The sequence below is a fragment of the Nuphar pumila genome, chromosome 10 (assembly GCF_984573655.1).
Source record: "Nuphar pumila chromosome 10, dmNupPumi1.hap1.1, whole genome shotgun sequence".
Classification (NCBI taxonomy): domain Eukaryota; kingdom Viridiplantae; phylum Streptophyta; class Magnoliopsida; order Nymphaeales; family Nymphaeaceae; genus Nuphar; species Nuphar pumila.
The window spans coordinates 111,014,972-111,031,341 of record NC_143258.1 but is presented as its reverse complement, the minus strand read 5'-3'; the positions used below and the strand labels follow the sequence as shown (position 1 = coordinate 111,031,341).

Genomic DNA, 16,370 nt, shown 5'->3' with positions numbered 1-16,370 from the left:
GGAAACTATCATAATTTGAGCATTCTTCTTCTCTAGTCATGCCGCTCTTAATGGCACCATTAATAATTCATAGGGTTTAACTCTTTGGGACTTGACAACTAATTTTACCGACCTGTGATGATATAGTTACATCAAGGCAAGAAAAAAATCAGGTTTGCCAATTGAGGCTTACTATATGTAATGGACATTTAATGATGATGTGATGCATTGGAAACATAAGAGTTGAAAAGAAAAGCTAGATCATAGAAGTCTACTTTGTGGACCGAGTATCTGATTTTGTCGATGTGTTCAAAAGATGGAGTTTTCTTTCAATCAAACAAATATTATAAAATTTGACATGGTCTCGCGAAAAAGACCAAACAACGCGGCCTTTCTTTGTTTTTCCACTTCTTTTTATGTCACAACCTACCCGAGTGTTGATGTAGTCCATGCTGACAACCTCAACCCTAGAGAGAGAGAGAGAGAGATTGGCTCCAAACAGTCAATATCTGGAGAAGGAACACACTTTGTCAACACCAACCATAACGATTTTGATTTTTACAAATTATGGATTTAAAATATGACCAGTTTTCAAACACTGTCGGCTTGATCCAATGTGTCACCTTTTTCAACATTTGTCAATATTTTCAACTTTAGAAAAAAAATAGATTGCTTTGGGTTGGTGTTTAATTCCTGGAAACTGTAGCAGCATTCATAATGATGGCCCTTGTTAACAATATGATTGTTCAATGCCTTCATCAACTGTTTATTGTTTGAAAAACTGCAAAAAGGAACAAATTGAAAAGATTTTTATTTTTTCAAATATATCAAAAAGATATGTTGTCAGCTTCCCAAGAAGTAGCAAGAGGTCTTTCAACTCTAATCTTGGTTTACAGATTCTTACTTGGGAAGCATGTATAACTCCACCCTAGCTAGCACATGACGACTAAACCCAAAGCACATGGAGAGACAGATGGTGACCAAGCAAGCCTGTTAGCTTTTTTTTATGATGAAGAACCCTCGCCGAGAATCGAGACACTTAATAGGCCCGTCCCCTGCGAGGTATAAGATTCAAAAGACTTGAACAGCAACTTATATACGACTGTTGGGACGGGCTGACTTAATTAGACCACTCAAAACAAGGTTTGCAAGCTAGATCTACTTAATTTTCAAAGTTCTTTGTGGGAAGGGCAACAAGTTGTTTGCAACTTAAGTTGCATGCTTCATCTCCACGCGGCATGGACTGGAAAAGTAGATGAAGTCAGAACCGATTGGATGCAACTAGCTAGTTGTCTACGACTGACTTTGATCCAGCTGAGAAGTTTGAAGATTGATATTTGCTGTCACAGAATAGAAATTTTACAAAAGTATAAACCAAGAGAAGCTCAAATGAAGCTGTCAATTCCTCTTTTGTGCTTTCAAACTCTTTAGTGTCGTTTTTGTTGACAGTACTTGTTCTGTTACCTGAATTTCCGGTTTCAATAAACTGTCATCAGAAGTTCCTGCATTCCAACAAAATATAGTCATGTTGGCATTTGACAACAAAGTTGCAATTAAAATGTACAAAAATAAAATATGTTGGCCATTAACCATCTGACTAATAAATCCAGATTATTTGTTGTTAAAGATGCGTTTGGTGCCAAATGGACCATCTTTTTTTCGTTCTCCGAAAAACCGTCAACTTCTGAAATTACTTGATCCAAAGTCACATGAGCGCGCACACACACATGCATGTATGCAAACAAACGGATGCATATATATATATATATATATATATATATATATATATATATATATATATATATATATATATATATTGATAACTGTGCCTACATGTTGTCTTTTTTTATGATGAGGAACCCTGGCCAAAGCAAGAAAAACCTCGGGTGGAGCCCCACTACCAGCCTACCTTAAGTGACCCACCTCTGAAAGGTACGGACACACCCGTGCACCAATGGGGTTTGATCCGGTGTCTTCATCTCAGTACCCTCACAACCATCACTAATGGGGTTTGATCAGATGCCTTTATCTCAGCACCCTCACAACCACCCTGCTAGCCTCGCATGTAGTCAAGCACACATTGTGGTTATATGAAAATTAAGAGCATTGCTGAATTCACCAAAAGATAAAAAAAACTTGAGAAAAAATTTGTAAGAACTTTGCATTACAGAGAAGAAACTCTTGGGGCAGTTTCTCGCATGTGCCTATGTGTGCATACTTGCCAAACCACTCCCAAGGGAGGATCCAAATTAAAGAATGAAGGTGACAGCCCTTTCAAATTTAGGAAAGAAAAACTCATCGTGTTAGCTTCTGATAATCTATCTAAAGCAAAATTAATTTTTTATTTCCTTGAAATTTTTAATGTATTTAATGAATCAAGAGTAACAAGAGAGAAAGAGAAGAATCGAACTCTTTTTGCCTTTCCCGACTAAGATTAGGACAAGAGTAATTTTTTTTTTAGTAAAATATTAGGATAATGATAAAGGTATAGATTGATATCTTTCTATCTAATGTGTTACATTCCTCGCAGAGTTAGAAATACTGTGTGAAAAAAAGAAAAAGAGATTCTGATCACAAAATGTAAATATGTACACCTGACCCGGTTTCCTGAGTGCTAGCGGGCCTGAGAGAAGGTGCTGACCTCTTTGTCCCAGGTTCGGACTTTCACTGGGTGTGCAGGTGCCTAACTGGTGGGGTTCATAAGTACGTGGGTGTTGGTCACCTCGCCTGGGGTTTATCTCGCAGGGGTTGAGCCCATTAATTAACTGAGGGTTTCCTCATCATTAAAAAAATGTAAATAAGTTGTTTTTTAAATGTTTATATATATTATTTATGTGTATGTGTGTGTGTGTGATAACATTCAATTTCCAAGATGGTGAAAAAATTGGCAGCTCACAATTGATGAAGAGAACGATGGTTTAAAAATGGCTCAAGACGTGTTGGAATCAAATTTTTGCACGAAAATAATAAATAAAGTTTGATAAACATGATCCAAAGTTAGTTTTTGCCTTTGGATATTAGATATATTTAAATCAAGCGTATAATCATAAGTGACGATGGTTGTGTACCACTATGTATTTTATTTATTAGGAACGCTGCTTTTGAAAGTCATGACTGTAACACATGTGGCCATGCACGCAAACACATACGGACAAGGTTTGGCGACCAAATGCCAAGACTAAAAGGATTGGACAACAGTTTTACTACAAATAAATAGTTTTCAAAATTCTGCCTCCATCCATCACAGGAGAAGATGAGGAGCCTAAATTTTCAAGCAAAATGTTAGTACATAGCCATTTGTCCGTTTCAAAGGTTGGAACAAAAAAAAAAAGAATTATGATTTTTAAATCACAAAATTTTGTATTTTGTCAATCGTTGATTTTTTTTATTGCCAAAAAATCCTGCACACAAGTTGGATTTTGTTGATTTTTTTTATAACGAGGAACCCTTGCCAAAGCCAGAGAAAACCCCGGGTGGAGCCCCACAACCATCCTGTCTTACCTGCCTCTGAAAGCTACGGATACATCCATGTGCCATAGGGGTTTGATCCGAGGTCCAACTCAATACCTTAACAGCCACCCTGCTGGCCACGCGGGTGTTTAAACATCCATCTTCACTAAATGAATGATCTAGATCACATATGCAGAGTCTGATTTGATCAAAACAACTTGTATGAAGATAGAGCTGATACAGGGGATGAGTGGAAGCGATTTGTAGGCACCACTGCTTCTGAACTCCACTCGATACCAACCTGACAAGATTGGATCTGCACCGACCCAAGTGGGTCCGTAGTGCTTAAAGTCAGTAGATTATGGGTCCCATGGACGTGTGAACTTGGTTGAGGTGCTCAACGCCTATCCCTATGGACCATATCCTTTACGCTTCTTTTATATCACCCCATAATTGCAAAGGTCAAAACCACAGACTCTAGTTTCACATGAACTTTCCTTGCCCCGGACCCCTCCTTTTGTAGGAGTCCTTGACTATTGGACCTGGATCCTCACCCGCCTAGTCTGGTCCACTTCTAAATACCGTTCCACTGAGAGAGAGAGTTTCAACAGGCTTAGCTGAACAAAGTCTACAGAATAACCACCCTTGAACCATTGTCTTCTCTGCACTAAATTCTTCAACCAAAAGTCTAGCATGATAAAGAACATTCCTGCCAGTGAAAGTCCAAAAAACAATAGAATAGCAACAACAAAGTGTTGGGAGGTCTACTGACGTAATGCCGAGTACGAAAAAAAATCAATAAATTGGCGAGTGTGTGTGGTGTCACCATAACATGTGTAAAACATTGAAAGTTTCTGCAGCCATCATGGCTACGTCCTCCCACCCTGACCGCTCCTTCTCCTGCACCTTCTGCCACAGGAAGTTCAGCTCTGCACAAGCGCTTGGAGGCCACATGAACCTGCACCGGAGAGAGAGAGCTCGCCTTCGAACTCACTTCCCCCCGAGCTTGTTCTCCGATGCCTTGTCCAGCCACCGATTCTGGGCTTTCGAGCAGAGTCTTATCTTTAATAAGTTGGTCTTTGATCCTTCCACCATGACTTTTGTTCCTCGTCAGGAGCTGCAAGGTATGGGTTCCAGTGATGATGCTCATCGTCTTACACTGAACAGGATCTCCAAGATGAGGAGGCAATTCGAGCCGCCTGATAGTTCGATCATCGGTGGGCTTGATCTGGAGCTTCGGCTCGGACAGTCCATGACATGAGTAAATACGATAATCAGGGCTTGGGATTTCTCTTGATGATATGATGTTTATTTGAGTAACATATAATTAATGCTTGGATTTTTTTTCCTTCTTTCTCAAGCTCCTCTGTATTTAAGAATCAGTTATTAATACGACCCTCAACATTGGAATCACTCGATTTATTCGAAAAGGTAATTAAACTTCTTTACTATTACTTAATTATATGCATGGGTGAGATTTCTCGTTGCTTGCATTTTCCTTTTGTCCAGAACTAGACCGATTATTAAATCAGAAATTTGGTTGGTTGGTGGTGCCATTGAATGGTAAAGCTTGGATCAGGTACTATTAAAATTTGCTAACATGGCTTGTTATTTCTTTCATCTTTATGTGTGTTCAACAATTATTACAAGAAGATAGCCTTTTGCTTGTCAATGACGATATTTCAACTTAAGAAAACCTAGAGATCTTTGTCCAAGTACAATTCTAGGCCATATTATCTTGTAGACAAAAAATGGAAAGGGACCATTCTTTTTTTTCCCTTATTATCGATTTGTTTTGGGAATAACAGCAGATGGGACAAAATATACAATCATAAGAAAGAAGTGACAGAACAAACTATTACTGTATCTTTTCTACCACAATATTGCTGCTTTTCGGCAGCTTTTAGATGCTTGAAATTCTCTTATGCTAAAGTACAAATTTGCTTTGTCGTGTCCTTTTTTAGCATTCTCAGTGTATTCTTTGTCAGGAATTTTCCAAATGTTCCCGATCAAGAATAAAATATTAAAAATCGCCATCCAGATTTTGTTTTAAGGGTGCACCAGTTTTCCGTATTATTTGTAGCAAACATTCCCCATTCAGTTAATTTATGGGATTTCTCATCTTGGGGTATCCATCTATGATTTTAGTCACAAATCCATCCTTTTCCTTGTTATTTTGGATCACATGAATAGATTTGGAAGATAAAGATAGGATAAGGAGATAAAAAAAATATGGTTCGAATTGTAGGTATTAGCAAATGGAATCCCATAAACCAAAATGTTTGCCTTACAAACCAAAATAAAATGCAACCAGTCTTTGTTTTCTTAGGGGCACTTAAATCCCCGTCCGCAGGACACACCGAATGGGCCCCACAGGCGTCTGCACACCCACGCAAACGCAGGATGTGTGGACGCTGATTTGGTGCGTCCCGCGGATGAGGAAACAGCTTCCACCGCTGTTCCTTGTCCACCCCATGAAACAGTGACGAACAGGAGCAGACAAAAAAAATTTACGGTGTGTGGACGCAGCAGGACATTGCATTCTGAAACATCCGCAGACAGGACTCTTTATCCTGTCCAGCACTGTCCACGATTCAAACGCACCCTTAAGGCATGTTTGATCACGAATGACGTTGTCTGTCTGCACAAGGCATGGGGCCCATGCGTCCATGCACAGGACACACTGTCCCACGTGGATGCTTTTGGTGTCCTTAGCCATTCCACCCTCCCCCCTAGAACAACGGTGTTAGGAACGGCCATGACACAAAAACAAAAACTAAATTAAAATACCGACTACTTCCTCTCTCTCTCCCATCGGCATCACCACATCAATGAGATGCTCTCTCTCTCTCTCTCTCTCTCTCTCTCTCTCTCTCTCTCTCTCTCTCTCTCTCTCATTGTGAGAGTAAACCCTAATCCAATTTTAGGGTTAGGTTTTGCTAAATATTTGTTTTCTTATGCTTAGATTTTAGGTATTTTATATTGTAATGTCTATTATTGTAATTTATTGTATGAACGCATGTTAAGTCCGAACACTACAAGAAATATGTGGATTAGCGATGGCCGCAATCCGTCGCTAATCCATCGTCAATCCGTCGTTGTAGAGTTTAGCGACGGATTAGCGACGGCTAACTTTCATCGCAAATTTCTAGTCGCTAATTAGCGAAGGAACATATTTATCGCTACTTTCATCGCTAAATTGCGATCAATTAGCGAATACTATGATTCATCGCAAGGCCGTCATTAATCTGCAGAGATTTGGGTTTGCGACAGATATGAATTCGTTGCTAATTTTGTCGCTATTGTAGCGGCGAAATTGCGACGGATTAAAATTCATCGCACAACATCAGCCGATTCAGTTTTAAGATGGTTAAATATTCATCTTTGATCCGTCGTTAAATTGGAGGTTGATACTAATTAGCGACGGATAAAATTCATCGTTAATCCATCGCAAAAAATAAAAGAAAATAAAAAATTTTGTTTAAAATATAAATATCGAGAAAAAAAATCTTGTGATACAATTTATATATCCTGTGTATAAAAAACAAAGTACACATAAAAAATACATATACAAAGCAACTAAAATAATTTATCGATCCACTATAATCCTCGCCAAGTTCTAATTATTTACAAATAAACATTTACAAAGAGTTTCTTTTGAAATAACAAGAAGGTACAACAAATTCAACACATGAATCTAATCATCACCAAGATTCTGTGTGTCATCTTCTTCATTGTCTTGATCTGCCCCTTCAGCTCCTCTACGTTGATTATCTCCAGCATTCTACAAGAGAAAAGAAATGTTAGTATTGATAAACATAATATAATGAAATAAATTATATGCAATGCACATAAGCTAAGGCAATCAAAGTAACACGAGTGAATTACACATAGTCTAACTAGCAATAAAGTGAAGAATATTAACAGAATTCAGATGTATTCTAAGGCGGACAGAAAAAAATTTGTAATGATTCAATCATGCAAATATGTGTTCTAAGGTTGTCAAAAAACTCTCATAGTGATTCAATCATGTATATATGTGTTCTAAGGTAGTGAAAAAACTTTCATAGTGATGGAATCATGCTTATATGTGTTCTAATGTAGTCAAAAAACTTTAATAGTGATGAAATCATGCATATATGTGTTATAAGGCAGTCAAAAACTTTCACAGTGATGAAATCATGCTCAAATAGAGCCCTCTACTCTTGCTTTATTCTGAACCTTTTTTTTAGGTCAAACATGCATCTGTCAACAATATACATCTCGGATTACAATAAATTTCTCAATAGCATTTAAGAGAAAAATATAAAAAAAATATATATTTCAAATGGGTACATCCACCGATATTGCACAGGATCATCAACCCTTAGTTCATATGGCAAATATATTATCACATGTTCTATAACATCGAAAAATGTTGGCAAAAATATCTTCTCTAGCTGAAAAATAGTAGTGACAACAGAATCCTCAAGATTCTTTACCTCAGATACTACGACTTCTTATGCGGACAATGTTCTAAAAAATCTACTCAACTCGGACAATACTCCTCATATAGGTTTGTCTAATATATCATGGAATGCTATGGGTATCAACCGTTGCATAATGACATGACAATCATGGCTCTTCAACTCATATAACTGTCTCTCGGCTATCTTTACAACCTGAGCAATGTTAAAGACGTATCCATCTGGAAATCTCAACTATCTCAACCATTGACATACTTGTTTTACTTGATCTGGTCCAAGCACGTACATTGCCTTTGGTTTCAGTACTTTGCCATTGTACTCTTTGAGTTTCAATTCTGGTCTTTTACATATTACTTTTAAATTCATACAAGCCTTCGAATTATCCTTCATTTTTTCTTTCACATTCATTGTTGTATTGAACATATTATCAAATGCATTTTTCTCCATAGACATCACATCCAAATTATGTTGTATCAATAAGGTCGGTCAATATGGTAGTTCCCAAAATATAGATTTCTTTGTCCAGCTATGATCTTTTTCAAATCCAAGGAAGGGCGTCGGGCTACAGGCATATGTTAGTCCACATGGAAAGTATCGCAATCTTCTTAAAATCTCTATGCTAGACAACCTTGTGGGTGGACCTTCCATTTCAGTTGTGCCTGCTTGAAAAACATTTCTTTGTCGTCGGAACAGATGATCGCTGAGTAGAAATCGACGGTGATAATCAAACCAGCACGGCTTCTTTTCATGCTTCAATCTAAAAGATTTTGCATCCTCTTTGCAATACGGACATGCCAACCTCACATGTGTGCTCCAACCAGATAACATACCATATACATAGAAGTCATTGATTGTCCACAAAACAGCAGCCTTCATATTGAAGTTTTATTTTTTGTGAGCATCGTACGTGAGAACACCGTCAGCCCACAGTATTTTCAGTTCATCAATCAATGGCCTTAAATATACATCAATATTTTGGCCCGGAGAGGTCGGACCATATATAAATTGAGCTTAACATTTCTCACTTTATTGTGAAGGTCTGATGAGTACGATCAAAGTGCTTCCAAGCTTCTGCGTCAATAGGATGTGTGATCTTGTCTTCATCATGTTTAACTTTATTTGCATGTCATCTCATGTGTTTAGCTGTCCTCGAAGACATATACAATCGTTGCAATCTAGAGGTGAGAGGAAAGTAGCGGAGTGACTTGTATGACACTTCTTTTGACCTCGTGCTACCATTGCCTTTTGTGTTTGGCTTGAACCAAGGATGCCCATATGACAGGCATGATCTGCTATTTTTCTGATCTTTGAAATACAACATGCAGTGATTTGGATAAGCATCTATCTTTTTATACCTCATACCTAGAGCGTTGACCATAACCTTCGCATGATAAAAATTTTGTGGCAATTTCTCATCTTTGGGCAACATACTCTTCACAGTAGAGCACAGACGGCCAAAACATGATTGACTCAAATTAAAATCGAACTTCAGATTCAGTAGTTGAAGAACTGCAGACAAGATAGTGTGACTCTCGCAATCATTCCAAAGCGGCTCATCAACATCTCTAAGTAAATCATAAAATCTACTAGCTGCATCGTATGCTGATTCTTTCTCTACCCCAGTTGGTACATCAATAAGATCCATAGCAGAACTCAGTTCTGCTCTTGCGACATCAAATATCAAATCTATATATAAATTATCGTGCACCACATCTACCCGTGCGTCAAAAATGTTCTTAAATTCTTCACCATAAAGCATCCAATTCTGATAATCATTTACAAAACCCTTCATGTATAAGTGATATCTAACACCATAAGGTTTTACAAATCGATTATTCGTACATATCGTGCAGGGGCACCTAATCCAACCTGTGGGATCCACTGTACTAATACTTGTCGTTGCAAATTCAATAAAATTGTCAACACCATCCATATATTTAAGCGATACCTCATTGTCAACTATCCTATGGTACATCAATCCACAGTTTGCAGTCACTTTATCCTATAATGTTACAGATATTATCCTAACCAGTTAAAAGAGAATCATAAGAATGATACGATGAAGAAAATATCTAATTTATCATGCATTCGTGGTAGATATAATGATTTGATATATATCACACACACATATACATATATATATAATGTCATTTAATCACAAGAACTATGATGCATGCATTGATAATTTAATATTTTTATGTGCAAAACCATTCATTTGAAGCATGTTTGAAGCATTGATAACTTTTAATTCATTTTGATGTGCAAACTCATTCATTACGTGATACATTTATTTGAAGCATGTTTTCATAATACAATTTTACTTGAAAGTCATAATCAAATTGAAAGTAACTTCATGCAAGCATGGATACAATCACATCAAACATTGCAATACATTCAAATCATTCATATCAAAACAATGTCAAACATGTACCTGCAGCAAACACACTCCAATATCTTGCTAACTACTACCATGACTAGCATGGAATCCAAACTCCAAAAATAAGAACACTTCTATTTTCATACATTAAAATCATGCTCAGCATGATCTCCGAACTCCATCAAAGCAATCCTAGATATCCATAACTAAGTGAGTGTATGAACAGAAAAGTATTGCATTTAAGAAATTAAATAACCTTGATGTGCATGCATCACTTACTCACCACGAGTATTTACCCGATTTGCATTGCTTTTGTCACTTACTCACCACGAGTCGCGGGGCACAAGCAGAATCTGTTGCAGAATCTGCAAGAGATACTGTGTTAAAATAAAGTTTATTACTCGATGACAAGGGGGGTGATGCCCCCTCTCAGAAATGAGCTCGAACAGAGAGACGTAGCTCTCTGCTGAAAGTGAGACAGGCAGAGGCGCTACCTCTGCTGGCAGTAAGGTCAAGGCAGGGAGTAAAACCCTCTACCGAAACATTCACAGAAGGCAGGGGTGGGACCCCCCAAAGGGAAGCATTGAGAGGTAGGGGTTGATCCCCCTACTAGGAATCAATCATGGGGCAGGGGGTCTCGCCCCTTGCCGCGGCAAAATTTCCCAGCAGGGGGTTCCGCCCCCTGCCATGAAAATAGACAAGGGGCAGGGGGCTTCACCCTCCGTCGAAATTATCAAGGACAGGGGGGAGGCCACCCTCTGCTTGGGAAAACAAAAGAGCAGGGGGCTTCTCCCTCTGTCGAAATTATTGAGGACAGGGGGTGAAGCCACCCCCTGCCAGGGAAAACAAAAGGGCAGGAGGCTTCTCCACATGCCGATCATAACGAGGACAAGGGGCAGAGCCCCACTGCTGGAGAAGTCAAGAGGACAGGGAGCGAAGCCCCCTGTCGGCATTCAAAAGGACAGGGGCAAAGCCCCCTGTCCTACCGGAGATCGGGGCAAGGGAAGGGTCTGGCAGAGGCGATCAAGGCCTCTGCCAACCTCCGCCGATTGCAGAGGGGTGGGGTGGACCCGGCAGAGGTTGTTAGGCCTCTACTGGCCCTCCAGCAACCATAGGGGGAAGGGGGAGGCTCCATCATAGGTTGGCGGCCCTTTGTTGGACTGTCAGGGACCCTTATTTCAAGGGAAAAAAGCAAGGGGGGAAAGGAGGAGGGTTACCTACGGGAGGCACCGACGAGAGGTCGCTGGCAGGTAGGGGTGGCAAAACCTGACACGACCCGCCAACCCGGCTCTTAGGCGGGTTCGGGTTTGGCTTAAACGGGTTCGTGTCATAAATGGGTCGACTCGCCTAACCCGTTTATTAAACAGGTCGGGTTCGTGTTAGGGGGTATGCCAACCCGCCAATCTGACTGACCCGTTTAATAAACGGGTTAGGCAAGCGGGTCAATCTGTTTACCCGAACCCAACCCGCCAACCCGTTTACTCGACCCCGACCCACCCTGCCAACCCGTTTACCCGACCCAACCCGTTTATTAAACGGGTTAATCGGGTCGTGTCGGGTTACCCGTTTAATAAATGGGTTGGGTTCGTGTTTGCCACAGCTGACCCGTTTAATAAACGGGTCGAGTTCGTGTTGAGGTATGTTGACCCACCAACCCGTCGACACGACTCGCCACCCCGACCTGATTGCCACCCCTACTGGCAGGGTCATCGCAAGCTGGGGTCATCGGCTCGCTGAAAAACACAGAGGGGGAGCAACGAGAGAGAGAACGGGAGAGGGAACGAGAGAGGAGGTCGTTAGACGGGGCTCACCGAAAAACACAGAGGGGGAGCAACGAGAGAGAGAATGAGAGGGGAACAAGAGAAGAGGTCGTCGGGCGGGCAACGGGAGGTCGACGGGTGACGGGCGGGCGGGCGACAGGAGGTCGACGGGCAACGGGTGGGTGACAGATGAAATAGAAAGGGGAAAAGGGCTTGCATTAGGGTTTTACGGGAAAATTTAGCGACAAAAAATTTATGTTGATGATCCGTCGCTAAAGTGCAAAGGAACTTGAGACAGAATTTTTTTGTCGCTAATCCGTCGCCAAGTAGCGACAGAAGTTTTTTGTTGCTAATTACACAAATGTTAGCGACGGATAGTTTTCTTTAGCTAATCCGTCGTAAATTGACGATGGATAATTTCCATCGTAAATGTTCATCGCAAACGTCTGTCGCTAATTAAAGCTTTTCTTGTAGTGAATGATGTAATTCGAGTTTCCTAAATAAGTGATTTTTATGGTTAGATTTTAGGATTTTTGTTTTTTAATGCCTACTTTGCAATTTATTGTATGAATGCATGCAAAGTCCAAATTTTTTCAGATAGGGTTACATTTTGCTAAATACTTGTTTTTTGTTCTTAGATTTTAGGATTTTTATAGTTTAATGTCTATTTTTGCAATTTATTGTGTGAAAGCTTACTAAATCCAAAGTTGTAATTCTAGTAGAGTTAGGGTTTCCTAAATAATTGGTTTTTTATGCTTAGAGTTTAAATTTTTTTTTAATCCTTATTTTTTCACTTCATTGTATGAATGCATGATAAAATCAATTTTTTTTTAGGGTTAGGGTTTCCTAAATAATCGATTTTTTATGCTTGAATTTTATGGCTTTTGTATTTTAATCCCTATTTTTGGAATTTATTATGTGAATGCATGTTAAATCTGAATATGTGTTCAAGGTGTTCGCTATGTGTGAACCAAACATGTGACAATTTGGCAACCATGTTCTAAAGTAATGACGTGAATGTTGGACAAGGACACCACTTTAACTATTCTAGATAGGCTAAGACATGGTGTACTTATCCAAGGCTATCCGTGAATCAAACACCCCATTAGCTGAACTAAGAGATGTATTTAACATGGTTTGTTTGAGGTATTTCAACTTAGATGGTGCCTTTTATCAACGTGTGTGTGAGAGAGATTTTTTTCATGAAAAAATGGTATATTATGGGTTGTCAATTTCAGAGGCCTTTGAAAATCTGTTTATATATCACAAACACAATATCCAAAACAAGGGTCATACCATCCAAAACTGTTGGATCACATTGGTCAAAAATAGGATTTCTGAAAACTCTAGATCCCAAGCCTAGATGCATGTTCTTAAGATAGCTATATTTAGAACTTTAATAGCCCCACTTCTGAATTGTGAACTGGGTTTGTGCATGACTCAGTACTCAGGATACAAGTAAGCTTGGACTTCAAGAGTGTCACTGTTTCACAAGACCAGATGTCCTTTCTCACACTCGAATTTGCAAGCCAAAAGGATGAAAAGAAAGAAAAGTTTGAGAATCAGAAAAACCGATAATCAAAATGATAAAAATAAAAGGTTCTTATAAACTTAGAAAGGGTTACATTTTGGGTGATAAATGAGACTAAATGGCCATAAATCCAACATCTTGAAAAATGAACAAAAATGACCACAAACAATCACAAGACCAGGTGACCTCTTCCATACACGAACTTGCATGCCAAACGAGAGCCAAAAAGATAGAAAGTAAGAAAAGTTTGAGAATCAGAAAATCTTATGATCAAAAAAATGAAAATGAAGGGTTTCATAAACTTAAGAAAGCCAACAACATTTTTGGTGATAAATGAGAATGAATGACCATAATCCAACGTCTCAAAAAATAAATGAAAATGTCTCTGAACAGTCACCCGCCTTTGACCAACCAGCAAGAACCTTCAAAATTGTCCAACTGCCACAAAACCTCATAATCACCATTTAAATGCTCTCAAACGATCCAAATTAGTGAAAAACTGAAAATTAAAGTTGACTCAGTCAAAAAGTCGAGGTGGGTTCGGTGCAATCAAAATAAAACTGTGTTGCATGCCACATCAAAGTGCCACATTGTGCCCAAATGCCCTTATGCACACACACACACACACATGTGCATGTGTGTACGTTCGGCAAAATCAGAACATTTGATAATCAAAATGATGAAAATAAAGTGTTTTTATAAACTTAAGAAGGCTAACAACATTTTTGGGTGATAAATGACGTTGAATGATCATAAATCCAGTCTCAAAAAAATGAACTAAAATGACTTTGAATGGTAATCCTCTTTTGATCAATGGTCAAGGACCTTCAAAACCACCCAACAACTATAAAACCTCATAATCATATTTAAATTCTCTCGAATAGGCCAAATCAATCAAAAAACTAAAAGTCAAAGTTGGTTCAGCCAAAAAGTCAATGTGGGCTTAGTATAGTCAAAATAAAACTGTCTCTAAATGTGTCTTGTGTCACATCAAAGTGCAAAGTGTGTCATCAAAGCACCACATTGTGCCCAAATGCCCTTACGCAAACATGTTTGCACGTGTGTGCGTGATCGATGCATCTGTTCCTGAAAGATATAATACAAACTCTGCTTTTCATCCTACTAGAAGTCAAAGGGACCATAAGTTAAGCTAGCAGCACCTTTGACTACCGATACAAACCAACAAAGAGACTAGACTAATAACAACCCTTATGCTCCCTTCCACTATTAAGGCAGATTATAGGTAATTTCTTATACCCCACTTGACAAGTAATGATGGAGCAAATAGACTAACCTTTGTAGCCTCAAACACTGTTATTGTTAATAAAAGGAGTGAAACATAAACCCCATGCTTCTAAAACCAGATGAATAAAAGCTCAATTTTGACACAAGATCACTATCTTTATAACTTCAATCGCCCCACTTCAAGATTCCTGAAGATGTGAAGTATCTTTATGCATAAGAGAGTCCCAAGAATACAACTAGTCTAGGACCTCAAGATTGTCACTGCTTTGCAAGACCAGGTGACCTTTCTCATATGCGAACTTGCAAGTCAAACGAGAGCCAAAACGATAGAAAGTAAGAAAAGCTTGAGAATAAAAAAAAATGATGAACAAAAGGATAAAAGGCTTTTTAGAAACTTATAAAGGCTAACATTTTGGATGATAAATGAGGTTGAATGGCCAGAAAATCCAATATCTCAAAAAATGTACAAAAATGGCTCTAAATGATCACAAGAACAAATGACCTCTCATACACGTGAACTTGTAAGTCAAACTAGAGCCAAAAAGATCGAATGTAAAAAAAGTTTGAGAATAAAAAAAATGATGATCAAAAGGACAAAAATGAATGGTTTTTATAAAATTCAGAAGGCTAACAATGTTTTGGGTGATAAATGAGATTGAATGGTCATAAATCTAATGCTCAAAAAATGAATGAAAATGACCTTGACCCTAAATGGTCAAGGACCTCTAAAATCACCCAACAGCCACCAAATCTCATAATCACCATTTAAATGCTCTCAAACATGTCAAATCAATATGAAAAACTGAAAGGCAAAGTTGGCTATGTCCAAAAGTCGAGGTGGGTTCAGTACTGTCAAAATGAACTATGTGCCTCATGCCACATCAAATTGCAAAGTATGCCATCAAAGTGCCACATTGTGCCCAAACTCTCTTATGCACATATACACATAAGTGTGTGTATGGTTGGCACATCTATTTATGTGCACTGTGTAGTAACGTTCATAAACCACGTTAAGACACAAGGGTTTTCAAAGTATTAAAAATAAAATAAAAATACTATATTTAAACCACCAAAAAATTATCTCGGACTAAACAATTTTCAAAAGTATTCAAGTGAAAAACAATAACCAAATCTTTATAAAGAGCAAGTGATATATACATTCTCATCATAGAAAATAGTTTATTTTGAAACTTTTTCAACAATCCCCCGTTAGTTTTAAAATATGTTTGGCTTGTATAAAAAACTATGCATTAGTATGAGTGTATTTCAGACTTAAACCCCTACTTAGTAAAAGAAAATTTAAATTAATCAGGGTGCTAAGTGGACTTTTTTTAGCTTAACTTGTATTGTTAACCAAATTTTTCATCACTTAGGTTTTCAAAGTTTGATTGTACAGATATCAAGTTGGTACATTTAGCGTTTTATGCTTGTTTGAATTCATGAGTGCTCTTGAGAATTGTCAATTATCATAAGAAGCGACTCACATTTCTACACTCACATAGAGTTAAGATCTATCAAAAATTTTTAAAATAGTTTAAAAAAAAATAGAGAAAAAGAAAATG

At 38.4% G+C, this 16,370-nt stretch overlaps 1 protein-coding gene across 1 annotated transcript; it reads left to right on the top strand.

Annotated features, from left to right (window-relative positions):
- The first annotated feature begins 4,261 nt into the window (after window positions 1–4,261).
- On the top strand, window positions 4,262–4,690 carry LOC149827909 (zinc finger protein 10-like). The gene has a single exon (XM_090018594.1). The coding sequence runs from the start codon at window positions 4,262–4,264 to the stop codon at window positions 4,688–4,690; it is 429 nt and encodes a 142-aa protein (XP_089874720.1).
- Window positions 4,691–16,370: the final 11,680 nt, after the last annotated feature.

Coding starts and splice junctions, on each gene's coding strand:
- LOC149827909 (XM_090018594.1), top strand. CDS start 4,262: ATGTGTAAAACATTGAAAGTTTCTGCAGCCATCATGGCTACGTCCTCC.